At 35.0% G+C, this 26,819-nt stretch overlaps 1 protein-coding gene across 2 annotated transcripts in view; it reads right to left on the bottom strand.

The window, feature by feature from the left end:
• Positions 1-356: 356 nt before the first annotated feature.
• The window catches only part of LOC125669662 (Ig-like and fibronectin type-III domain-containing protein 2), a 91,105-nt gene continuing 64,642 nt past the window's right edge, over positions 357-26,819 (bottom strand). For both annotated transcript variants that reach the window (XM_048904351.2, XM_048904352.2), the window contains exons 23-39: positions 25,581-25,697; positions 24,512-24,664; positions 24,036-24,190; positions 23,795-23,930; positions 22,816-23,076; positions 22,138-22,437; positions 19,362-19,421; positions 18,011-18,151; positions 17,376-17,534; positions 17,110-17,267; positions 12,619-12,745; positions 9,070-9,221; positions 8,630-8,762; positions 8,501-8,530; positions 8,179-8,272; positions 7,668-7,737; positions 357-5,421 (exon numbers count right to left, since the gene is read on the bottom strand). In XM_048904351.2, coding sequence (XP_048760308.2) covers positions 5,272-5,421; positions 7,668-7,737; positions 8,179-8,272; positions 8,501-8,530; positions 8,630-8,762; positions 9,070-9,221; positions 12,619-12,745; positions 17,110-17,267; positions 17,376-17,534; positions 18,011-18,151; positions 19,362-19,421; positions 22,138-22,437; positions 22,816-23,076; positions 23,795-23,930; positions 24,036-24,190; positions 24,512-24,664; positions 25,581-25,697 — 2,396 coding nt within the window. In that variant the 3' untranslated portion in view covers positions 357-5,271. The remainder of the gene's footprint in view (positions 5,422-7,667; positions 7,738-8,178; positions 8,273-8,500; positions 8,531-8,629; positions 8,763-9,069; positions 9,222-12,618; positions 12,746-17,109; positions 17,268-17,375; positions 17,535-18,010; positions 18,152-19,361; positions 19,422-22,137; positions 22,438-22,815; positions 23,077-23,794; positions 23,931-24,035; positions 24,191-24,511; positions 24,665-25,580; positions 25,698-26,819) is intronic.

The raw sequence follows: 26,819 nt of genomic DNA, 5'->3' as shown, positions 1-26,819 counted from the left end.
ACCCCTGAACACACCAGAGGTGGGATAAGATGCCCAGAAGGAGCAAGCACCCCCCGTCGACCGGTTACACCCGCCGTGAGCCCTATATCCTGATCAGATAAACGGAGTTACCCTTAGTAAAAATCAGTGTGCCAAGAACGGTCTAACAATCGGTGTGAAACACGTCAGACAGCATTTGATCCATTGATAGGTTGTATTTTGCAAACTAGATCGTTATAACGACCATAGAATTTGCGAAATGCTGACTTTAAACGAGACTGATGAAACCTCCTAATTAAGGGGCGGCCGCCAGTTGAATTAAGTGGCGGTCTAGTGCCACTTATATCAGATGAGCTAGAATCTTTGAAATTAACAAATCAGATTGTGTTTCTTTTATTCAATGAACATTCAAAACACTAGATAAAATATTGATAAACACAAGCAAAGATGGTGATTCACAGGATTACACATAACAAAACACAGTAACACCTGTTCAGATCTCTGGTATATATAAAAGAAGAAATATCCAAGAGCTCATCTGTTCTGGAATGTTTGGCGAAGCTATAGAACTACAAGTGTGGAGTAAAAAACAATTTTCATATTCAAGGAATATTTCTAACATGAAGTTTTGAATGATTCACAAATAATGTATATAATCATCAGTCATATACTAATGCGTGTTTCCAAAGCTAGTGATCGCCATATTATTTTTCCCTCACGAGTACTACATGTGCACTGATTTTAGTGGGATTTATATTTAAGCCCCTTTGACACTGCAACAAGCACAGTGTTCTATGTTGCAATTTACGGTTGAACTAAACTGCAAAATTCTCCAGTTATCCATCATACACACACAACAGAATCACTAATTCATGGCCACACTAATCAATGCATCATCAGTTTCTATTGTGCTAAGGTTTAAATACCCTAAAATAATTTCGTGTACAGGGATCCAGAGGAGCTAAGCCCGTTTTGGACCCGAGCTCTGCGATATCATAAATATAGATATTTATGGTACAGTATCACAACAGACTTCGCCCCTGTGCATGGATCTTAACACTGTTTTACTTGAGAAATAAATTTCATTTCTTAAAATGCATGAGGGTATGAACTAGGACGTTTTATGCCGGTATTCTTCATGAAGGCTGTTTGCACTTCATCAAAAGTATGCCGACGTGAAAGTGGTGCAGTTCAAACCCTCATGATGTTAAAAAAATATTTTCTAATTTTTACATTTTACCTTCATTTCTGTTGGAATGACCAGCAGTTAAAATGGACGCACATGTACTATACTTATCAAGATTAACATGCACATTGTTCACAGCTGCAATAGCCATCATCACAATCTATAACATATCAAAGGCAAAAAACATTGGAAATGTATATACTTTCTATTGACCAGCATTTACAGTATCCGTGTAGCTTAGCATTTCATTCTGAACACGAAACCACACAGGCAATGAAGACAATATATAAGAACATGATGAACAGCGAATAACTAGGGACTGTTAAATTCACCAAATAGAATAGATAGATCATACATTTGATCCGAATTCCATTATTTAGTTTTCGGTGAGGAAGAAAATTACTCAAACTTAGAATTGATGGTAATCTGCAATTAATATAAAATAATTCTGTTGAGCAAGCAGTACCCTATGTAACAAAAAAGATACATAAAAAAACCAGCTGCAAAAGTATCTAAAAAGGATCTGTGGAAAAAACAAATCCTGTCATAAAATGCTTCCTTATAAATACACTGCATAAATAATAACAAATGTTACAAACTGAGATTCTTTACACGAGTACAACAGGAGAGGTGGGTGGGGTATAAGGGGAATATTCCCCATTAAGTAAACACAATGGAGCTCAAATTCTTTGCTGAAACTTGAGACTACTAGTAAAAATATTATAAAATTGTTGTCATTGGATGCCAGTACATATCATATATACATTTATCAAATATCTCTACATTTGATTTGAGTTTGCACGGACAATGGACATGAATTGCACTAAATGTGTATTGAAAGATTACATCAAATTTCACTCTACTATGATCATTTACTCATCATATAAACACTCACCACGAACAAATATTATTTAACTTGGTTGATAAATTCTACTTTTATAAATATTGCAGAATATTGATAATTCATACATAGATATAGATAGAAATATATATGTCCCTTTTTATTACACAACTTTGTTTTACAACCTATGAATGATATGGGTTAGTGATAAATGTACTGCAGGATCAAAAATCGTCAAACAAAAAGAGAAGTGCTTTTGTAACCATGACTTTTGACTCGACACATGAAACTATTCAACCTTGATCTATCCAAGTCTGCGGGCAAAACAAAACTTCTCAGATGAAAGGTGTTCATCTCTGGCAATTTTCCACTTTATAATATAATATATAAAAGCACCGAATGTGAAGTTGGTAGTCTGTTGGTTGAAGTGTACAACTCATGTCACAGTGCTTACAGACCGTTAGACAGACATTGAAAAATCACTACAGAACTCCTGCATCTTCAATGTGGGCCCACAAAATATAAAATATTATTTACCAACTTTGAACCTCAAATCTTGTGAGTGATATACCCAGTATCTTCAGACAGATCAATAAAAGTTCGTAAGAGTGTTAGAAATTAACTATGATCAATACCTATTTATTTTGCAATTATATCTAAAGATGTCAGGTTGGGGGATATAAGATGAATAAAAAGCACAAAAGCCACAAATAACTTATTCTTAAATGCCCAGAAAAAAAACAACCATCCATTACCTTACACATTATCTAAAGATAATGTTTTCAATATATGGTCCCATGAGATGATATTGTTAAAACTAGATATATACTAGGCCTTATGAATGGAAATACCACAAAAAATAGTAAATGAATCAATCTGGTTGCACATCAAAGTATAAAATTACACCCCTGAAAAATTTAAAATAAAATATTCCTCAAAAAAATAAATCACTATGAGATGTATCACAAATGTAGTAATATCAATAATCACAACCAACAACACAGCTGTACACTGAACCTCAGCTAAATACCCCCTAAAATATTGTTCTCACAACCAGTCATGTGCTGGGGTATGGAGAGGGTGGGTGGGTGGGTGTTACAAACCTACACAAAAAGAAAATCAGATAATCCCCCATTGTAGTTTGTAATAAATTACCCAGAATCCTCTTGCTTGTAACATTAACACTAAATTTGAGACGTCACAGATTGGCTACCTAATGATAGGTCCAAAAAATTAACATTTCCTTAAAAAGTAGCAAGTAGATAAAAATATAAAATACACGTCACAATGAATCTTAGCGTATTGAGGACCGTTTCAATATCTTACTAAGTTTTGTGACTGACCTTGTGCTCCCTGTTTTCTGACAGTCATTAATCCATAACCTCTATATCCTATTCTTGGTAATGACTACATTTGAAGGTTTGAACAATTGAAACTGATTCACCAAGAGTTTCTAAATATGGGCTACCTAAGCTGCATAAATGTTTGTAATATAAACTTACAGTTAGAGTGGTATCATAAAACCTCAAGGAATGAAATATGTAAACATTTACAACAGCTTCACAAAACATGCTATGTACAGTTAAGGATATGCAGGACAATGATCACGTGATGGCTGCGAATTCATTATAAATTTAGAACCGGACACAGCGTAGTTAAGCTTCCCGAGAAAAATCACAATGCTGTACAGACACACTATATGACGTCATAATAAAAAAAGTATGTTACGACGTTGTATCGCGGGGAAAATGTCATCATATTTTGTCGTAATTTGCTACCGCTGTCAAGAGTATGTGTAAATCTGTTGATTGAATTCTTGTCAAATGATAATTTTTATTTTATTTCATAGTGTTTATAAGTCTCCTTTTCATATACATTGCATATATTACATGTATATAGTATGCGCCACAGTAATTTTGATAGTTTAGCCTACAAGTCACCAAAATCGCTCCTACATGCTCTAGGCATTCACAAAGAGAAAGTCAATTGTCTATAAACAATGACTCAGTGCAAGTGTAAAATGATGATCATTTGTTGATATTTACTATAGTAGTATGAAACTAGAACTGGACACACATTTCTCCGAATCTTGCGTGGGAAACGTACAAACTATTCAGGTGATTAAAATTTTAATCGACCCTTGTTTGCGAAAAATACCCCCCCCCCCCTTATGACGACAATCGTTACTTTTGATCAAATACTAGGAATGTTTAATTTTCGCAAGCATTTTCATGTAAATATAAGCCCGGTACGCTTTATCTCTTAAACTATTTCATATTCCAAATTATTTTTTACGAAAACACTGCTGCGGAAATGGTAACTAATGTAAAAATGTAAAAAATATGACAAACGTCGGAATGTATGCGAGAAGCAGATGTGTGAAAAAGAAAAAAGGTGTAAAGTCACAACATGTGTGACACATAAATTCCTTGAAAAATAGGATGGAGTCGATTGAGTCAAGTGACACTAGCTACCATGGCCGCGGAAATGCTGTTGATCTTGTAAAGGAAGTAGAAGTAGTAGCTCATATTGACGTTAACTAGATCTAACCCGTGGTTTGAAAGAAGACGAATTGTAGAGCTACACTAGAGGTTTCTTCCGAAGCCATGTTTAATATATACATTTATATTTAAAAAAAAAAAAAATTTAAATTTGATTTTATTAACTCAATTTTTGTTCCATAATCATGAAAATTCGAAATATTTCGATAGGTTCAAAACAAATATAGTTTCTAACAATGTATTCCAAAACAGGCACGAAGAATTTTCCCAATTTCTTATTATATGGTTATGTTTAAGCATGAAAAAAAGAAAAAATATTCATTGACTAGTTATTTTTGGCCACATCATCCCGCATGTCCTTAAATGCTAAAACGAAAGTTTACTAACAAAGCATCGTTACACTGAACCCAAGAACAGAAGTCTACTGCATGCATGTTTGGCTTTTGAACTCTGGGACGGATATTCAGTTTCACGACTTTTGTCTCTTCTGAGATTATACAATTCTGATTTACATACATGCATTATAAATGAAAAATAGCCCAAATTATCTTTTGAAAATGCATTTCATACCAATGCAAAAATAGAATTTACATCTAGGTTTCATTACAGCTCAAGTTGTCGAAATTCAATTAAAGTAAGTGGGTGAGCATTTATAAAAATGGGACTTTAATATATTGCAACAACCCATTTATAATCTGTCAGCTCTCCTTAAACTGAATGAACTGTGGCAGGGTGTGGAGGTCTATTTCTCGGTTCAGTTGAGACTATGTTATGGTTACATCTATGGTGGCTTCGTCACGTAGGTTTGATTTGTCGGTGGGTCTGTGTTCAACATCATGGTCCTCTCGCAGTGGGGCATACCCGAACCCTTCGTCACTGGTGGAGTCATAATTACTGTTTGGTAGTCCAGATATCTACAACAAATCAAACCGCTACAGGACGACATACAAACACAAGTAGTGACATACTTCAAATCCACGATCTCGTGCAATGTCTCCTGCTATCACAAATCCCTTTAATTAATCACTCCAATAACATGTTGATAGGTGGATGAATATTACAAGGATAATTTATAAGAAATAAAGTGTTTCTTAATTAATGTCATGCACACACTTTATCTCAAGGACTTAAAGTAGTGAGATTTTAGACATTGTCTTGCAATATTTTGGTGTAAGAAATAAATTTTTAATGTACAGGAATATTGATTGTCAATTAAGGTTTGCAAGAAAAGCAATGTTTTGTTAGTGATCAACCAGTGATGTTTCATTGTCTATATAAACTATATTCTCATTATCAACTGTGACAGTTACATAACCTTTAAACTGAACTTAGAGCCTGATACATGTATTCAAAAAGTTGAGTAACATTACAATATGGATATAAGATATAAACATTGTTCAAATATGTGTACTCTTATCAATTTGACAAATAGATATTATTACAGTAACTCGATCCGAAGAGTTGGATCATGTCAAGATCATCCGATCGCACAAGACGTGGAAGTCTGTATGATAACTTCATACCCCTTTGTATATTTTTAGATACACATTTATAAGATAATGAATGTATTCATAATTATCAAAAAGACAAACATACAGTGAAATTATTTTTTGTGAAGGCAGTTTTGTCTGTGAAGTAGTTGATCACATTCCATAAAAACATGCAATGATGCATTATGACATCATCAGTTTCAGCGAGTCATGATTCAGGTCACCACAGGGTAGTGATCCAGAAAGTCGGATCACACTCTATGAATTTAACAGTTTAACTGAATATTGATGGGTCAGTACATGTGTGTTCTGTGTTAGAGACTGTTCCATCATAACATAGGAGGTACCAGGGGAAGGCAGTTTTTTAAAAATCTATGTATGGTTCACACTGGTGGGATACTGATTCTATGGTGGGTGGCTTTTGCACAAAAATTGCTTCTATGGGTGGATATTTTACCAAACCATATACAGGTATCAGAGTAAACTGCGAGAAAATAATCAAAAGAACATACGAATGACAGAGGCAATTTTGGCATTCTGTAAATTATGCTTGAAATGGAATTGCATGTTTTGAATACTGAAATAAAGTTGATATCAAGATGAAAAAGTAGTGTGTACTGTATGATGGTGGGAAAAAGTCTTATTTGGGAATATTTTCTACTTTTCAAATAAATCAATTTGCTTCTTTAAGTGCCTATAAAGCTTCATTATTTGCCTATATAGGTGGATAGGAGTGTACCAAAATCACTTCTATGGGTGGTCATCCTAATTTTCAAGTGCCTTCTCCCTGTCCCATGCATGTTTTACTGGAACAGCACTCAGAAAAAATTGCCAAAATGTGTCTGGTCACATAATCAGTTTGAAAGTATTTATCCAAAATCCCCAATACATGTATCAACACTTCGCACAAGTTATGTCCCTTGCCCATCATCTTGCAGTGAAGAAATATTTCCTTATCATTTCCTGATCTGTCGCTTTGACATTTGTTGTCTTCCCATCAATTTGTTATTTTTCAATCCATTGCAGTCAAGTACAATAATGCCCCAGGGTGGGACAATCCATAAACTTAATAATCTGCTAAAATTCACAGTAGTAAGTTCTTACAATTGGTAGGCTAAAGAAGGAAAATGCTGACCCCACAAAGGGACGTAACTCACATCGAGGCGTTGATACGAGTACTGGCATACAATGAAACGTGCTTATAAGGAACATATTTATAATGAATTCATGCTTATTGCGAAGTAATTTTTACTCCCCTATGAGAGAAAAATATGAAAATTTCATAGGATATAACAAAGTTATGTTATAATGAACTGTTATTTGCTGGCCCTAGAGGTTTGCTATAACTGTGCTTTACTGTATAAAGTAAGCATGAAACCTGTGGTGCAGTGCATGAAATGAGATGTGGTCATTCGAAGAATAGAAATTGTATGACATGCCATATTAAGAAATCTTAAAGCAACGAGATTCTATGGTGATCACAATGAGATCCTATGGTGATCACAATGAGATTCTATGGTCATCACAATGAGATCCTATGGTCATCACAATGAGATCTGATTGGATGAAGATTGTATGGTACCTGAGATGTCATTCTCTATATTTACAGAACAGCATAAAATGGCTATCTGTATGAGTTATCTTTATTCTTTTACTCCTTACATACAAACCTGAACTCGGCTACCATATTGTGGATTTTCAAATGAGACAGTTTCCCCATAACTCATTTTCTTTTTCCTCCTATTAAACAGAAACCTACATCAGTAAATATCTCCTGGCATTAATTTTTGGTAGCTTGAGAAAAAAGAAGCATGTTTATGAGACTTTATTTCATAGTTGTCATCATTCTTTAACAATAAAACAATGGAAATCTATCATCCATGAAAGGTAGTGATATATATTTTAAAACCAGTGTATTTCATAATCATCTGGTTAGAAAATTCATGAAAGCTACACAGTACTACAAGAAGAACCAAAACTTGTCCATACTGTAAATTTCACACACTAAAACACATACTGCAAATTTCACACACTAAAATACATACTGTAAATTTCACACACTAAAACACATACATTGTATTGTAAATTTCACACACTAAAATAGTACTTGTCTTCGACATTTTTAAATATCTTTTCAACTTTGGTATTGTTTAATTACTACTAAAAAATCCCGATTCTGACCTGCAGTAGAGGTAAACGGCTACTAGACCCCCAGCCAGCAGCAAGACTACCACCGTCAGACCAATGCCCAGTGGCACAGCAGAACTATCCCGACCTATTGTAAAACAGAATTTAAAAATTAGTCTGCATTTCATAATCATTTATATCTTGGAGGAATGTTTAAATTTAACAAACTTCAACAATGATGAGGGGAATTATTCAATATACATGTGTAAATCAGTTCTCAGTGGGTATAAAAATGTATAAACAGCATTGATTTTTTTTAAATTTTCAATTTGATACACTTAATGTAGTAAGCCATAATACACAAAAAATATCTTACGTTGGTACTTTTTGCCACTTGTGCTCGGTCCTAAAATCATTAAATAAAAGTATAATTCAGTGTCACTCAATTTACAAGAATTTTTTTCTTCAAATTATTGGATACAAAATCAAGGGAGATCACTGATACCTGAGTTCAATGATTTGAGGCCTGCAGTGTCACTGACTCCATTAGGACCATTAGCAATTAATTGAAAGTCATACAATGTGGTGGGCTGTAAATTCTTAACCACGAATTCTCTCAAAGAACCAGGGACAGTAATCTACAAGACAACAATAATTACACCATGCAACATTTCCCTTCTAGAAATCAAATATATGATTTATATCATCTTTAAGATTTTTGCATTGCTCAGACAATCAGCACATAATCACTGTTTGGAAAATGTCAGTTTTTTCATTACCTTAACAAATTAATTCTACATGCATTTTCAAGTGAAACTCTATAAATGTGATCAATTCATTTTGTACCCATTTCATGGAACTTGGGAAACATGAAAAATGCTTGAAAGATCTGTGAAATAGATTTGTATGTGCAGAATTTTGACTGTGCAGAGATTTATACACTACCTGTTGGTACGCTTCATTAGAGGTGGCTTCCCTGAACTTGATAGTGTAACTGTTCACAACCGCGTGGTTCTCCGGCGGGTCCCATTTCAGCGTCATACTTTCTCCGTTCACATCTGTCACCTGAAGCCTAGTAGGCTTGGATGGTCTCAAATCTACAACCCATCAAATGTTTACTCTAATTTTGTCAAAAATGATCATTCATTTTTCTGCTGAACATTTGTTCATTTTTATAACTTGCCAAGTTCTTCAGTAGCCACTTCCACTAAGGCTAGATTCTTCTTGTTGTTGGGTGCATCAAGATGTGATATTTTCCACGAACACAGTGTATATCCAAGAAAATAGACATCCTTTTGACATACAAAATATGTGTCAAGATTTTTATTTTTGTGTTGATGCCAGTTAAAGGTTGCAATCTTCCCATGTCAAAGGCCTTTAAAACTCTTGTATAGCATACGGTAGAATTATTTCAATTCGTGGAGACCAATATTTATGATTTGTGGAGATTTCACTGTTTCTTTGGGATGTAATTTCATATGTATCGTTTCTGCACATTGAAAAATGGTATAAATTATGTATTTTGCTGTAGTTTGAAATTTGCGGGATATGGTTACCCATGAAAATTGAGCCCCTAAAAAACACTAAGATTCCCCAGTACACTTAATCGTATGTTGTATCTACCTATGGTTTATTAAGAAATAAAGATCACCATGCATGTTACAGGATAACCGCCAAGGTCGAAAAATGTTCTTTAATATAAAAGCTGAGGCTTTTGTATTTCAAATAACATTTTGAGGCCGAGGAGTTTATTCTGCAACATCCACAAAAGCAAGATCTTAATTTCCATTCTACTATGGCCCAGATGTTTACCTATATACAGCTATGAATTAGGTCACCGTGACGTCATGGCAGTTTCTGAGATGGACTAGGCCTACATGTTTTTTGCTGAGGAAAAAAGGTGAGATGGTAGGGTTTCAAATATTTACTTTGAAATTGACGGATTGTATAAACTGCTTTGAATACACAGTCCAAGAAAACTGAGCACATGTACGTGGAAGCTGAGGGTTAACTCGTCTGTGCATCACTATGTTTGTTTACATGTGTATTGATCTTGGAATGCAGACAACTGATTTATATGAAATGACAAATGTTCTTTAGTCATTTATAAATTTCTTTTGCTACATACAGTGGAACCCCGTTATTACGTTCCCCCTTTATTATGTTAGTCCGCATATTACGTTGGAATTTCAAAGCACAAAACCATTTCTTAACAAACCTATATAAAATAGACCTCGTTATTACGTTGTCCTAAAATGCCGGGACTCGGTATTACGTTGTAAATATTCCAACAAAAACGTAATAAACCCCTAATTATTCAATAGTGATTCTCAAAATAATAAGCCATTCACACCTTGACTGCCTGAGGCAGTCACCACATAAATTTCCTGGTCTGTTTGGGGATTAGAGACGCTTGACTGATCACGCTTCAATAGATCTAGCGACATCAATACAGGTGAATACCCAGTATAGAAGCCAGTGATAAACAATTAAATAATGTTTATTTAGAAATTGTACTCTATGAAATTTACTTCATTTTTCATATTTTGATAATAAAAGAAATAATTTCTCAACCACCTGCATGTTCAGCATAGTGTGATTACCTTCACTATTAAAACTCTATTCATGGACAGCTTTGGTACCAAACAAGAAAGACATAATTTATCGTAGCAATGTTACAACCGCTTGGGTAACTGCTTGGACATAGGTGACTAAAGGTGTTCAATTAAAAAAATTGTTCGTTGTTTGGACATGCAGATTGGGTGTTCGTAAATCTCGTCCATACATACACCAATCTATCGGCCGATTTGTGCACGGCATTTACCTCAGTGAATATCTTAAAATCCCTTGATGCGCACGTGATTTTAGTGCCATCATTTAGCGTTATAAATGAAATCTTCGTGCATCATTATATATTTTTTTTATGTGGATTGCGCTTAAATTGTTCTCCGTGCATGTTTATCGTTGGTGAGAAGTGTGCAAGTGTTGGGTATCGTGTGCGTTTTGTGTCTATAGTTTTGTTGTTTTTTGGGTGGGATTATTTTTAATGGTGTTGTGTATTGTGTAATTAGAGAACTTAATAAAAACGATGTTTTGTTATTTTTTAATACGAATGTTGAATACGAACCGGAACGAGTTATTGAGAGAAATTTACATGAACGCATTGTTTTAAAGTTGATCAAAATGGCGGTCCAAACGAATGCATAAAAAGCAACGTTTATCAAAACATCCTTATGTATCCTACACCGAAATAAAGAAAAGGGATAAGAACATGGAGAATTACGGACAATAAAGATAAGATGTAAATAAAACAAAGTATCATAGTCTTTTAAACAAAGAAACAGTAAAGATATATTCACACACCCCTTCACGGAGTACCAACGGACGATATACAATTTACAAATGATATTTTTAATGGATTTAACTGGGAACGTTTATTACGTTGCCCCCGGTATTACGTTATTTTATCGTGACAAAATGGAAAACGTAATAACGGGGTTCCACTGTATATTGATTAATTATTAAAATTGGATAGTTGTATTAGCAAAACATGAAGTGCAAGTGAGATGTGTATCAATTTTTTCAGTAATTTAATAGTTATTACATATGAAGGTATTTTCGCAAAATAATGACCACAGCTTTGATCTTTGCAATATTCACGGTAGAATACAAATATTTCCTACTTTGCTGTATAAACAAAATATATAAACATATTTCTACCTTTTCACAAACAGAACCAATAAACACTGTCAAATTTAATACAACATAGGATTAAATGAATTCCTCTGATATTTTCAACATTGTGCATATTACTATATGGGACATCCATGTAGCTATATCGACTTTTAATAATGGGTTGATAACAAATCCGACTTCTGATAAGAGATATTCTTTTAAAAACCTTAATTCTTTTCTATATAAAACTAGTACGATTTAGAACCAACATTTTTTAAACTGTTAAACCAACTCTCACACTCATGGTCTGTTGACCGGTCAACAGTTTACAAACTGTTGACTGGGCAATAGTCTGACCTATTTCTATTGGCTACTCAAGTCATGTGATTCTTGGTCTGTTGCTTTGTTTATATAATGGTGAGGTTTACTGGTTTGACTGATGATGAAATACAGAATTTATTAGATGAAAAGCAGAGCAGAATCACGAAAAAAAAATTTATCATTAATTAGGATATTGGATACGTTTTCTTTTAAACTAGTAATAACGGTGATAATTGTATGCAATCACAGTCCTGTTCAAAGTTCAAAGTCAACAAACCATGTGCATCTAGAAAAACAGCCTAAAAGAATAAAGGTATATAACAAAACAGTTATAGACTGTGTCCTCGGACAACAGCTGTTTTGTTTGACTCAAGGACAGATCTGTTGCCTGAAGCCTATGGCTAAGGGCAACAGGTCCATTCGAGAGTCAAACAAAACAGCTGTTGTCCTCGACCCAGGCAATAACTGTATTTTATCACTCATTCACAACAGACTTACTTTTAACAGTGATATTCTGTTTATTACTTGGCTGGCTGGAACCCTTCTGATTCACAGCAATAATCCAGATACTGTAAACTGCACCCTCCTTTATTTTCTTTATTTTGTGGTCAGTTATATTCCTAGCCTGAAAGCAAAATTACATGTTTAATTTCTAGTCTTGTCAAACTACAGGTCCTGTTTCATAAATAAGTACTAATACATGCAACTCAAAACTCAGTATCTCCTGAATGAGTTTTCCTTCTTCACTCAGAATGTACTTCAGAAATTGCTAATAACTGCATACTGGTTAAATTCACAAGTTTAAATTTTCATGATTTTCCCTTTAATTACATGTGCCTATTAATCAGTTTAAAATTTAAGATTTTTTTTGTTGAACAATCAAAATGTAATTAAAATTTTATTCAAAAGTACACAAGAGTTGGGTATTACAGACCTGCTTCTGACTGTGTACATATCTCACTAACACTCAACAAGAGTTCATCATCCTGTGTAATTAGTGGATCTCACTAACACTCAACAAGAGTTCTGTGTAATTAGTGGATCTCACTAACACTCAACAAGAGTTCTGTGTAATTAGTGGATCTCACTAACACTCAACAAGAGTTCTGTGTAATTAGTGGATCTCACTAACACTCAACAAGAGTTCATCATCCTGTGTAATTAGTGGAGCTCACTAACACTCAACAAGAGTTCATCATCCTGTGTAATTAGTGGAGCTCACTAACACTCAACAAGAGTTCATCATCCTGTGTAATTAGTGGATCTCACTGACACTCAACAAGAGTTCATCATCCTGTGTAATTAGTGGATCTTACTAACACTCAACAAGAGTTCATCATCCTGTGTAATTAGTGGATCTCACTAACACTCAACAAGAGTTCATCATCCTGTGTAATTAGTGGATCTCACTAACACTCAACAAGAATTCATCATCCTGTGTAATTAGTGGATCTCACCGACACTCAACAAGAGTTCATCATCCTGTGTAATTAGGGCTATTCCAGAAATAAATACATGGGGGGGTCGGGAGGCACCTTTTGTATATACCAAGCACCCATAAAAAAAAATAAAAAATTACCCCATGACCCATCAAATTAATAAACTCATTTTACAATGACCCATCTAATAAAAAAAAAAAACTAACCAGACCCACCACAAAAATATTTTTAAAAATGAAAACGGTACAAATCTCGCGAGGTTTTCGGGACAAACATTCTAGTCAATGACGCGGTAATGCCTGTGCGACATTGTATCACAGTAGTTCTGAAGAAACGATGTCACATCAACAATCAAAGGCATCTATGGCGGGAATGTTGGAAAGATTGGGAGTCCAAACGATGTTATTATCATGAAATGGGTATGGATATGTTTTTCCACGAATCGTTCGTCTTCTAATGGAGCCCTCGCCCGGAGGCCTCTAAATCACCATCACACCGACTGATAAATATAACGCATCGGTACCCTCGTATAAATCAACTAAGGTTTGCCTATTTTTATTAGAAAACGGAATACCTATTGGTTTAAAAATATTCCCAAAATCGATGCACTGTAAACTGTAATAATCTACAGAACAGAGTTCGCCGCCATCACGTCCAAAGGGACCCTACTAAACGCGCCTCTAATTTGAAGAGTGCCGTAATGGAAAGTTATGCGCTGCAAAGAGCGACAACTCGGATAGTTCTATGTTACTTCCGATTTCCGATTTCAAAAGCAGCATTTCGAAAGCATGTTTTCAATTTTCCCTCCGACGTTTTGTAACCAACACGACAAGAGCGACAATAAAAATATTCTGAAAACTCAACACCCACGTGGCACAAAATAAAACAATAGAAACTACCCACTACCCATAATAAATATTTTTTTAACAGTCCAACCACGGACCAATTAAAATATGAAAAAATACGACCACCCACACAAAAAAATATCGTTTGCCGCCCGACCCCCCCATTTGATCATTTCTGGAACAGCCCTTAGTGGATCTCACTGACACTCAACAAGAGTTCATCATCCTGTGTAATTAGTGGATCTCACTAACACTCAACAAGAGTTCATCATCCTGTGTAATTAGTGGATCTCACTAACACTCAACAAGAGTTCATCATCCTGTGTAATTAGTGGATCTCACTAACACTCAACAAGAGTTCATCATCCTGTGTAATTAGTGGATCTCACTGACACTCAACAAGAGTTCATCATCCTGTGTAATTAGTGGATCTCACTGACACTCAACAAGAGTTCATCATCCTGTGTAATTAGTGGATCTCACTGACACTCAACAAGAGTTCTGTGTAATTAGTGGATCTCACTAACACTCAACAAGAGTTCTGTGTAATTAGTGGATCTCACTAACACTCAACAAGAGTTCATCATCCTGTGTAATTAGTGGATCTCACTGACACTCAACAAGAGTTCATCATCCTGTGTAATTAGTGGATCTCACTGACACTCAACAAGAGTTCATCATCCTGTGTAATTAGTGGATCTCACTGACACTCAACAAGAGTTCATCATCCTGTGTAATTAGTGGATCTCACTAACACTCAACAAGAGTTCATCATCCTGTGTAATTAGTGGATCTCACTAACACTCAACAAGAGTTCATCATCCTGTGTAATTAGTGGATCTCACTAACACTCAACAAGAGTTCATCATCCTGTGTAATTAGTGGATCTCACTGACACTCAACAAGAGTTCTGTGTAATTAGTGGATCTCACTAACACTCAACAAGAGTTCATCATCCTGTGTAATTAGTGGATCTCACTAACACTCAACAAGAGTTCTGTGTAATTAGTGGATCTCACTGACACTCAACAAGAGTTCTGTGTAATTAGTGGATCTCACTAACACTCAACAAGAGTTCTGTGTAATTAGTGGATCTCACTAACACTCAACAAGAGTTCATCATCCTGTGTAATTAGTGGATCTCACTGACACTCAACAAGAGTTCATCATCCTGTGTAATTAGTGGATCTCACTGACACTCAACAAGAGTTCATCATCCTGTGTAATTAGTGGATCTCACTGACACTCAACAAGAGTTCATCATCCTGTGTAATTAGTGGATCTCACTAACACTCAACAAGAGTTCATCATCCTGTGTAATTAGTGGATCTCACTAACACTCAACAAGAGTTCATCATCCTGTGTAATTAGTGGATCTCACTAACACTCAACAAGAGTTCATCATCCTGTGTAATTAGTGGATCTCACTGACACTCAACAAGAGTTCTGTGTAATTAGTGGATCTCACTAACACTCAACAAGAGTTCATCATCCTGTGTAATTAGTGGATCTCACTAACACTCAACAAGAGTTCTGTGTAATTAGTGGATCTCACTGACACTCAACAAGAGTTCTGTGTAATTAGTGGATCTCACTAACACTCAACAAGAGTTCTGTGTAATTAGTGGATCTCACTAACACTCAACAAGAGTTCATCATCCTGTGTAATTAGTGGATCTCACTGACACTCAACAAGAGTTCATCATCCTGTGTAATTAGTGGATCTCACTAACACTCAACAAGAATTCATCATCCTGTGTAATTAGTGGATGCTTTTATTTTAAACACGACTGACTGATGGTGATTTTACTAAGGTAAGCTTACTATCTATGCCTGTATTTTTTTTTTAAATTATCACTATTGATTGCCATCAAATAAAATCCGAAAGGTTATGTCCTGCCAAATTTTTTTTTTCTAGTTAAGGCCGTCATTGTGTGTGTCCTCTGAACAGATCATCTTACTTATCTCATTTACATTGTGTATATAATATACACATACATTTTGTATACAATGTATGTATGCTGTTTGCATGTAAAATTTGATTTAGGGATCATTTCTAAACAATTTTAGCTGATATGTAAACATGCAAATATATTGCAAAAATTTGTCATGCCTTGCCAAAATTACTTGAATAATACTAGTGCTTACATGCACTACACAATCACAATTACAACATGCTAATGATCCTCTTACAAGAGAAAATGTAAGTGTTAAGTAGTGAAGTGTGAATAATTTTACTGAAAACATAGTCATGGAATTTTTGAATTCATGGACCTATCATTATAATCAATATTTCAAATAGAGCAACAAGACGTGTTTGAGAAACACAAATGCCCCCGATAATGGCCAATTCCGAAGATGGCCAAGGTCACAAGGGCAAATATCTTGGTACCAGTAGAAAGATCTTGTCAAAAGAAATGCTCATGTACAATATTAAAGCTCTAATATTTACCATTTAGAAGTTATGACCAATGTAAAAATAAAATAAAAAGTAGGTCAAATGTCAAGGTCAAAAGGTAACGGAAAGGTCTTGTAACAAGGAATACTCATGTGAAATATCAAAGCTCTATCTCTTATTGTTCAAAAGTTATTAGCAAGGTTAAAGTTTTCAAAAAGTAGAATTTTCACATTTTAGAACCCTGACAGGAAGCTTTGGACCATGAGACGGCATAATCTGTTTATTGGACCAGACTGCAGTGACTTACCAAGGAGAGTTGCTGTGGAGAAGAGGGATTGTCACTACCCAGCCAGAACAGCTCGTAATGTTCCACTCTGTGTGAGTTATCCTTAGGCTTGTCCCAGCTCACTTCAAGGACATCATTGTTTTGTAGAGCTCTGACTGTTGGAGGACTTGGAAGGAATTCTAAAACAACCCATCAAAAGTCGTATCAAAGTTTGCGAAGAACAAAGGAAATGATATATTAATTCTTGCTACTTCCCTATTTGCCCTAGTTCCTTCCTTGTCACTGACCTGTATTTTCCTGTACACATTGCAACATCAATTTGTTGTCCGTCACACAGTTCATCATGTAAATGGAGTCCTTGTCATCAGGAACAAAACCTTCACAGAATCGGATGCAGAAGGGGTTTACACCCTTTTCCCGACAGCATTTAGAATGATTTTTACCATCTACAAAGATAAAAAGAATTTTATTTGCTAAAAAATTAGATTTGAGAAAAATTTCTGTAACTCAATCAAGGCTTGTGCTGCATATCATAGCTTTAAAGAAACAATATTGTGACAAAGTTGTCCTATATCTTTATCTTACAAAAGATCAATCTCCTTGCCTTGTGTACAAACCTTAAAATAGTCATGAGAAAAAATCTGACATTTGTGTCCTTCAAAAATAGATGGAAGCTTCTAACTATTCTGTTGAAAATAAGAATGTTCACAGTTTGCTACAAAACAGGAAAGCAGTTCTTTCACCTTTAATTAAGACTGTGGCAACCATTCCAGTCTACCAGGCAATGAAAACAATGTATTCAGAATCCTAGTACTTTTTACAAACACCCAAACATCAAGTTTTAATCAGACTGTAATATCATAGTCCAGCATACCTTCCCCCCCCCCTCCTTGCAAACCAAATTTTGTGTTGATTATCTCACCAGATGCACAGGTTGTGTAGATCTCCAGGTAGGCCAGACATAGACCATACTTGTCAGGTTGAGCAGCAATTTCCTCCATGTTCACATCAAATGCACACAATTCTTGACAGACCTTTGGCATTTCATAGGCTGCACAGCATGCTGCAAAGAAGTTGAGGAGCAATCCATTATACACAGTTCACACCTTCAGTTACATTTTGCCTGTAACTTGGTTGAAGCGAATGCCAATATCCCAATATCTGGTTTTGATGAATTTCTAAATATTGAATATAAGCAGTGTCTCTATTTTCAGCACTTGCACAAAATCATGATAAAAACTTATATACAGATAATGTTACACGTAATACAACACATCAATGTGGCACAACAACAATAGAGCTATATCCAATTCATCATTGTCTCATACTGTAAATGTATTACATTTGGCTGTGTATTCTATTTAGCGCCTTTGGCGGAACACAGCTTCCGCTAAATCAAGTACATCGCTAAATGCCATCCGTAAATCTAGATGTTTAAAGTAATTCAGGAATGTGCTAAATCAAATCTACGCTATTTTGTTGAAAAAACGATTTCCGCCAAATATCGTACACGCCAAATGTAATACGTTTACAGTATACCCTTGTATAACTAGTATCGTCAACTGACCAGTTTCGGTGACCTTAGTAATAAACCGCGATTTTCTCATTAATCACTTGGATTAAATAAATAATACACCCACCTTTCACGAAATTAAATTCCTTTACTTTTATCCAAAAATCCCAACTCCATTGTTACATTAATTGAATATATTTTCGTAATAAAAAACATGTCACTTAATTGTGTTCCTAAAATGGTGACATCACCTATTTCGGTGACCATTGTTAATATAGTTTGCCAAAAGTTTGTAACTGTTAAAACGTACATACAGGAGGAATGTGCAACTAAACATCAATGAATAAAATAACATAGTGTAGAATTCTAGACTTTTGGTATACTTTATATCAATTTGAAGGTTTGCTTGAAAAAGTAATAAGTAAATGGGCTTATTTTTGGGGTGCTCGTGTTGATTTTTTGCATACTCTCCTTCTAGTAGTTCATTTTCAGAAAAAAATTGAAGATGTACTCTATATATGTTTGCAAACACTGTGGCGAAATGATGACACAATCTACATCCGGAAACAACAACGCGCACACATAAACAAAAGGTCACCGATTCTGGTCAATCACCGAAATAGGGCAGTCGACGATAATAAAATTTATATACTGGGCATGTCATAATGTATACACAAGCAGTGTATGACTTTGGGACTCAGGTATTATGTGTAATTGGAACAGATAAATGCATTACATAACATATATACACTGTGTTTACCAGAGACATTTCTGTTTGGTGTTGAGGGTGGCAGTGTTGATGGAGGTTTCGGAAGGTCATCTACAAAACAATTGATTACTACATACAGTGTGGAAACTTAAAGCTAATTTTTAGATTACAAAATAGAGTCAGAAATAAAGGACAAGGGACGTTATTGGCTATATACCGCCGAGAATTTCTTTATTTTTTCAACTTTCATACTATGCTTAATTACTTGTTTTATTTACTCATCTAGGACGTAATCATTATCCCACTTACATGAAAATGACGTAATATTTTATTATGACGTCATGATTGTGCGCTAAAGTTGGGTCGTTTAGCGGAATCTGTTGATTTTTGATAAGATATGAATAAACTTTATTAAAAACAAACACTTTTGCATGCAACAACCAGATTTATATTTTGCATGTTTGATTATCCATTAATAATCTTCTTTCATTATCAATATGGTGTCGGTTGTTGGCTGCAAACAATATGAATTTTGAAAAAGACTGAATGCGGAAATCGGCAGTTTTCCAGTATGAATCTGTGTTATATAGTATTTTCCTTGGAAAGGAAATATTGCGGTGATGCAAAGTGCGACATTGTAGAGAAAATCCACGGAGATACACTGTGTCCTCCGTGTGGGTAGGTCGCTACAAGCTACAAGGCTAAATCCTTAACTTTCAAGCTTTTAAATTACACACTCTCCGATTCTACGTGCTTGTAATCAATATTTAAGGATGTAAATCCTCCTGTGTCAAATACAACTACATGTAGTTCATGAAAAAAAAAAGACTAATATCAATATAAACAGAAATAACTTAACGATTATTTGCTTTTATTCATATACGCTATCGATTATTAAAATCTTTAATTTAATCTTTAGATGCATAAGATAATGAAAGCAACACACACCACACACACACACACACAGAAAGAGAGAGAGAGAGAGAGAGAGAGAGAGAGAGAATGAGAGAATCTTGAAAGGACAATATCTTTCTGATTAATTATCCATCCCCTTTCATTCTGATATATTTTTTTTTAATTTCCCATGTTGCTTTCTTTACATGTTAAATTTTTCGGCTCGTCCGGGTTAGGACTAATGAATTATCCCCCCCCCCCCTCTCTAAAACGATGTTACGTGCTTAGCTGTCTATCTCTTTCTCAGTCAAAAATAAAATAAATACATGCTATATATACTGCAACATCATTGGATTTACTGGATAATTCTTCGATTTCACCTTCATAATACATGTTAATGCAAGCGGACTATCTAGGCATTTTTTTCCATCTTCGCTAGCCAAGATTATTTGTACACAAAGGCACAGTTGACCCAAAATCCATTGCTAGTGGAGATGAGATGAATTTTACCCCCGTATTATGTTATAACTGACCAAAACCTAGTACGTTTGTTTTACAACTTTCATTCAGAAGACGCGCAAGTTTGTGAGTCACTGAATAAACGAGAAAACGTCTGCATTTTTATTTCAATCGTTGTCAACTCTATACTTTGTGATATTTCAAGACTATGGTACATGTACTGAATTCAATTTATTGGATCTCATCACCATTATGCAGTGGTATACAAAAATATAAAGACAAAAACCTGTTTGATATAAATTTAGTAAATAATACATGCGTGTAATAAAGTATTTATCAATTTAGGGGGGAAAAAAAACGTGTTATTATGAATGTGAAGTATGGGCATTCTAGGTAGGGGACCACATTTTATTTTATTGTTTTCTTAATGAAAGTTTTCTAAAGGTTTGTTTAAAAGGAAAGATATTTTTAATTTTTATTTGTTTAGGTGATAAAAATTTGATTCTTTGCTCACATTGCTTCACAGATGAATACATAATGAAATTCATTTCCAATGTAAACATGTACATGTATATAGCTGACCTTAATCACCTATTCCTAATTACATTGAAAACCTTATGTTAAAATTAAACCATTGCTTATGGTACACATTTCTATGAACTGCTATTTATCAATTTGAAATTAGTGGCATGTGATTGTCGTTGTTCATGACCCTTCTTTTATTTGGTGAAATTGTGCTGCATGTGCCATGAAACAATGTATCGACGAGTGGTAGGAATAACACAGGTGTTTATATACAGGATGTCGAGAATTTGGGCGTTTCATAAAAAGGTGTGAACGTCTGCAGGGAAGTCTACATACGGATATATGTGTACCGAAAACACCAACGTATCATTAAACAACAATTATATTTTACATATAAATCGCATCTTTTTCATGTACATTGAATCTGTAGGTTAATGACATTATGATACCATTCAATCAAAACTTGAAATAAATTTATAGTAAGCTGATGTAATCTCGCACAGGATGATTGGAGTGCATTCGTGTCAGTTTTTATTGTGTGTGTGTGTATATATATATAACTTTTAGAAAGATATTTCATGAGATTCAGAGGAATGAATATCCCAACGTTGATGACGTTGTACCGAAAAAGCGATCGTCTGAAGACGGCGTCAGAGTTAACAATGCAATATTTGAACGCTGTTTTCGCAAATTCAACAAAAAAGAAATGGTACATGTTATATATGAATGAAACGAGAAAATTGTCGCTTTTCTACCTGCAAAATATTGTTAGTTTTTGAAGCGCGGCCATATTTGGCCAATAACGTCCCTTGTCCTTACATGTTCTAATAGATTTTCTTAACAAAGGAAATTTTATAACAGCAATATTCAAGGATCAAAAATTAAAATTAAACATCCTTACAATCAACAAAAAAGTGAAAGTGACCTAGTACACATTTTGTCCACTTACTCTTTAGTTGTACAATTCCTGATCCTTGTCCAAATTTATTAGAACCGGTGCATGTGTAGCGATCAAATGCCTTGTCTACAACATAGTACAAAGACAGAATGGATCGTTGGAATGTTGGATAAGAAATCAATGTTTCCGCCGCATGAAAATAATCTTTAAAGTCGGTGATGGGACTCTGATCCTCCCCTTTGTACCAGTGAATTTCTGTGGGATATCCTAGAAAGTCACACTGTAGATTGGCTACCTGCATCTGGTTTGGTAAGTACTTCTTATCAACGAGATTCACAGCCTTGGGTTTATCTGTGAGTACAGAATGCAGTAAAGGGTCACTATATATAGCAATTTACAAATGTATGAAGACAATTTCACTAAAATCTGAGGACTTTTTCATCCTTAAAGAAAAAGTTTTACTCTTAGACTTGATATCAAACTTCTAGTACATGTATTATTCTGTTAAATTTTATATAATGCAGAAATATGTTACTTTAACACCTAAAAACTGGGTCAATCCCGAAAATTTACAAAAAAAAAGGAAGAGGGGAATGACACAAGTTTGAACTTTTTCCACCCAAAAATCGGAAATTTCAGACTACCAAAGGGGAGAGGTGGATTGAAAGTTCAAACCCTTCCCCCTCAAGATCCACCACTGAAAATCACTTTGAGTGTAAATGTTCTTACACATGATCCTGAGGTAGTGTGTGTAGTTTGTGGTGATTCCCCGGTCATCCTTGACACTACATGTGTAGTTTCCCTCGTTTCTCTCACTCAGTTGAAATATCTTGAATTGTCTCCCTTTTGAAATGATTTTGTTGTGGTGCACCCAGTATATGAATGGGAAAGTTCTGTCAGCAGAGTACACATTACAGAACAGTTCCACTTGGCCGCTCTGTGGGGGCGGATATGCAGGTGTTTGTGATACTGATATATCAACATTGGAAGCTAATAAAAAAAAATTGAATGATTGTTTTAAAACATCTTCAAATTGGTATTTACTTCCTTACTTACTAGACTGTAGACACCACAAAAATATATAGTTTTCTGAATTTTAGTGGAATTTGCATTAATTTCACTACAATGTACAATATTTGTGCAATATTTTAGCATAAATACCTTTATCCTGTATTACTGTGCCTTAGTTTCACCTATTTACCTTATTTTCAATTCTACTGTACCTTTCTAGAGTAAAAACAAGATGTGTTTGTGAAATACACTGATGTCCCCTGTATGGCCAAACTCCAAGGTCAAAGTTACGAGGTCAAAAATTTTGATACATAAAGAAAGGTTTTATGGAATACACATGTTTTAAAAATATGAAACTCCTAGCACTAACTGTTCAAGTGTAATAGCCAAGGTTAAAGTTTTTCAAATGTAGGTCAAACTCCAAGGTCAATGTCATGCGGTAAAAATTTTTGCTAATTAAAGGAAAGTCTTGTCAAAAGGAGTACACATGTCAAATATGAAAGCCCTATCACCAACTATAAAAGGTTATGGCCAAGGTTAAAGTTTATCAAAAAAAAAACCTGCTCCAACCTCAAGGTAAAGGTCGTAAGGTTAAAAATTTTGATACTATAGAAATGTCTTGTAACAAGGAATACACATGTAAACGTGGGGGTGACGAATCTAATAGCTGGAGTAAGGATATTGCTGGCATCATTACCTAATGGTGGGGTGACAAATCTAATAGTTGGGCTTGAGATACTGCTGCCATATTGATTGATAGCCTGCAGAGACACAGTGTAAGCTGTCTCTGGGGACAATCTGTTCAACAAAACCTTGGTTTCTCTGGCCCTGATCTGCAAAACAAAGGTACACACATAGTAGATAATTTATTCACAGACCTGGCCTTTTATATCAGTTCTACAGTTCTGTTCTTACTACAGTTATTGTTTCAGTGGTACCTGCTGTCTCTCTTGCGTTGTCTTATTGAGGAACACTAGATAGTGACACATGCTGGCCTGGTCACAGTTCTCATCTGGTGAAGCCCAGTAAACCACCATAGTAGTACCATTCAGTGGTTTCACGGTCACAAACTTTGGTGGGGTGGGAAGATATTCTACAATACAACATTTACAGGATATCACAAAGGACTTCACAAAATGTACAAGCAATATTTGTTTTCTAAAATTTGCTTTCACTTCAAAACAGAACATACATATTTCACTGTACACTAAACTTCTTTCATCTTTATACCGAGATATTCTGTAAGAACTAGCCATCTATGAGTTTTTATCGTACACATATACAAGAAGTAACTACCATGTATATTTTGATATGTTACCAAAATCCACAAGTTGGAATGTTTTTGTAGTATTTGTTCCGTAACCTGTGTGCTGACAGTGCTATAAATAGCTTCAGAACATTAGATGTCACTCACTCGTTCCATTAAGGAAGCACCGCATATAGAGGGGACTGTAGGTCAGACAAAGGGAGTTAATGCCAGTGGTAGGCAACAGTTGTCCCCTGCAGTACGGCAGGCAGATATCCGGAACACCTGTACGCCGACAGCATGGGGTGTGGTCACGCCCATCTGAAAAAATTATCACTCTTCTACATACATGTACAACATACAGGTTAAACAATTCAAAGTATCAGATAATGCATCAAGCAGTAATGAAATACTTAAACTGAAATCTTAACAAATAGTGCACCCATGTCATGAGGAGAGGGGAGGCATGTGTATGTATGTTTTGTTGACTATCTGGTCTTTACCTAAACCACAGGTCAGTTTGTTTTGTTGACTATCTAGTCTTTACCTGAACCACAGGTCAGTTTGTTTTGTTTACTAGTCAGTCTTTACCTGAAGCACAGGTCAATTTGTTTTACTTACTAGCCAGTCTTTACCTGAAGAAAGGTCAGTTTGTTTTGTTGACTAGTCAGTTTTTACCTGAAGCATAGGTCAGTTTGTTTTGTTTACAAGATAGACTTTACCTGAAACACAGACCAATTTGTTTACTAGTCATATCAGCTGAAGCACAGGTACATATATGTTTATCTTGTTTACTAGCCACATAATTACGAGGCACAGGGATGTTTGTTTTCTTTTTAAACCACATCCTTGATGTTTGTTTTGTTTACTAGCCGATTACCAACAACACATGTACATGTATGTACGTTTTGTTTACTAGGTACACCAGTATCCAAAGAAGAAATGATGTTTGTTTTGTTTACTAATCACATCAATACCTGAAGCACAGGTACTAGTATTGCATGTTTGTTTTGTTTACTAGTCAGTCAATAACTGAAGCAAAGGTACATGTATAGTATGTCTGTTTTGTTTACTAGTCACGTCAATACCTGAAACACAGGTACTTGTATGTTTGTTTTGTTTACTAGTCACGTCAATACCTGAAACACAGGTACATGTACGTTTGTTTTGTTTACTAGTCACGTCAATACCTGAAACACAGGTACTTGTATGTTTGTTTTGTTTACTAGTCACGTACCTGAAGCACAGGTCAGTATCTTGTTGTAGTCAGTCTCACACTTGTACACACTCTGGAAGTCCCCAGTAAGACAGGCATCCAAACAGTTAGAGGAGATGTTGATCCCATGGCAGCAATCTGTAAGGATAGAACTGAACATGCAGATCTCTGTGTTTCTTACAACAGCACTGAATCTTAAACACGTCCCTGAGGTTAGTCTCTGTGCTGTTACAACATTATGTCCTGTGTTACCAAACTGGAAATACATTGACATTGCATATTGTATGGTAGTTTGATAAAATAAGCCACTGGTTCTGTGTTATTTAGACAATATTGTCTCTCTGACTTACCTTGTTATTAAGACAATATCATCTCTCTGACTTACCTTGTTATTTAGACAATATCGTCTCTCTGACTTACCTTGTTATTAAGACAATATCGTCTCTCTGACTTACCTTGTTATTTAGACAATATCGTCTCTCTGACTCACCTTGTTATTAAGACAATATCATCTCTCTGACTTACCTTGTTATTTAGACAATATCATCTCTCTGACTTACCTTGTTATTAAGACAATATCATCTCTCTGACTTACCTTGTTATTTAGACAATATCGTCTTTCTGACTTACCTTGTTATTTAGACAATATCGTCTCTCTGACTTACCTTGTTATTAAGACAATATCATCTCTCTGACTTACCTTGTTATTTAGACAATATCATCTCTCTGACTTACCTTGTTATTTAGACAATATCGTCTCTCTGACTTACCTTGTTATTAAGACAATATCGTCTCTCTGACTTACCTTGTTATTTAGACAATATCGTCTCTCTGACTCACCTTGTTATTAAGACAATATCATCTCTCTGACTTACCTTGTTATTTAGACAATATCATCTCTCTGACTTACCTTGTTATTTAGACAATATTGTCTCTCTGACTTACCTTGTTATTTAGACAATATCATCTCTCTGACTTACCTTGTTATTAAGACAATATCATCTCTCTGACTTACCTTGTTATTTAGACAATATCGTCTTTCTGACTTACCTTGTTATTTAGACAATATCGTCTTTCTGACTTACCTTGTTATTAAGACAATATCATCTCTCTGACTTACCTTGTTATTTAGACAATATCGTCTCTCTGACTTACCTTGTTATTTAGACAATATCATCTCTCTGACTTACCTTGTTATTTAGACAATATCGTCTCTCTGACTTACCTTGTTTTTAAGACAATTCCGTCTCTCTGATTTAC

Source organism: Ostrea edulis, chromosome 4 (assembly GCF_947568905.1).
Source record: "Ostrea edulis chromosome 4, xbOstEdul1.1, whole genome shotgun sequence".
Classification (NCBI taxonomy): Eukaryota; Metazoa; Mollusca; class Bivalvia; order Ostreida; family Ostreidae; genus Ostrea; species Ostrea edulis.
Note: the sequence above shows the minus strand (reverse complement) of the source record. Positions and strands in the feature narration are given on the sequence as shown.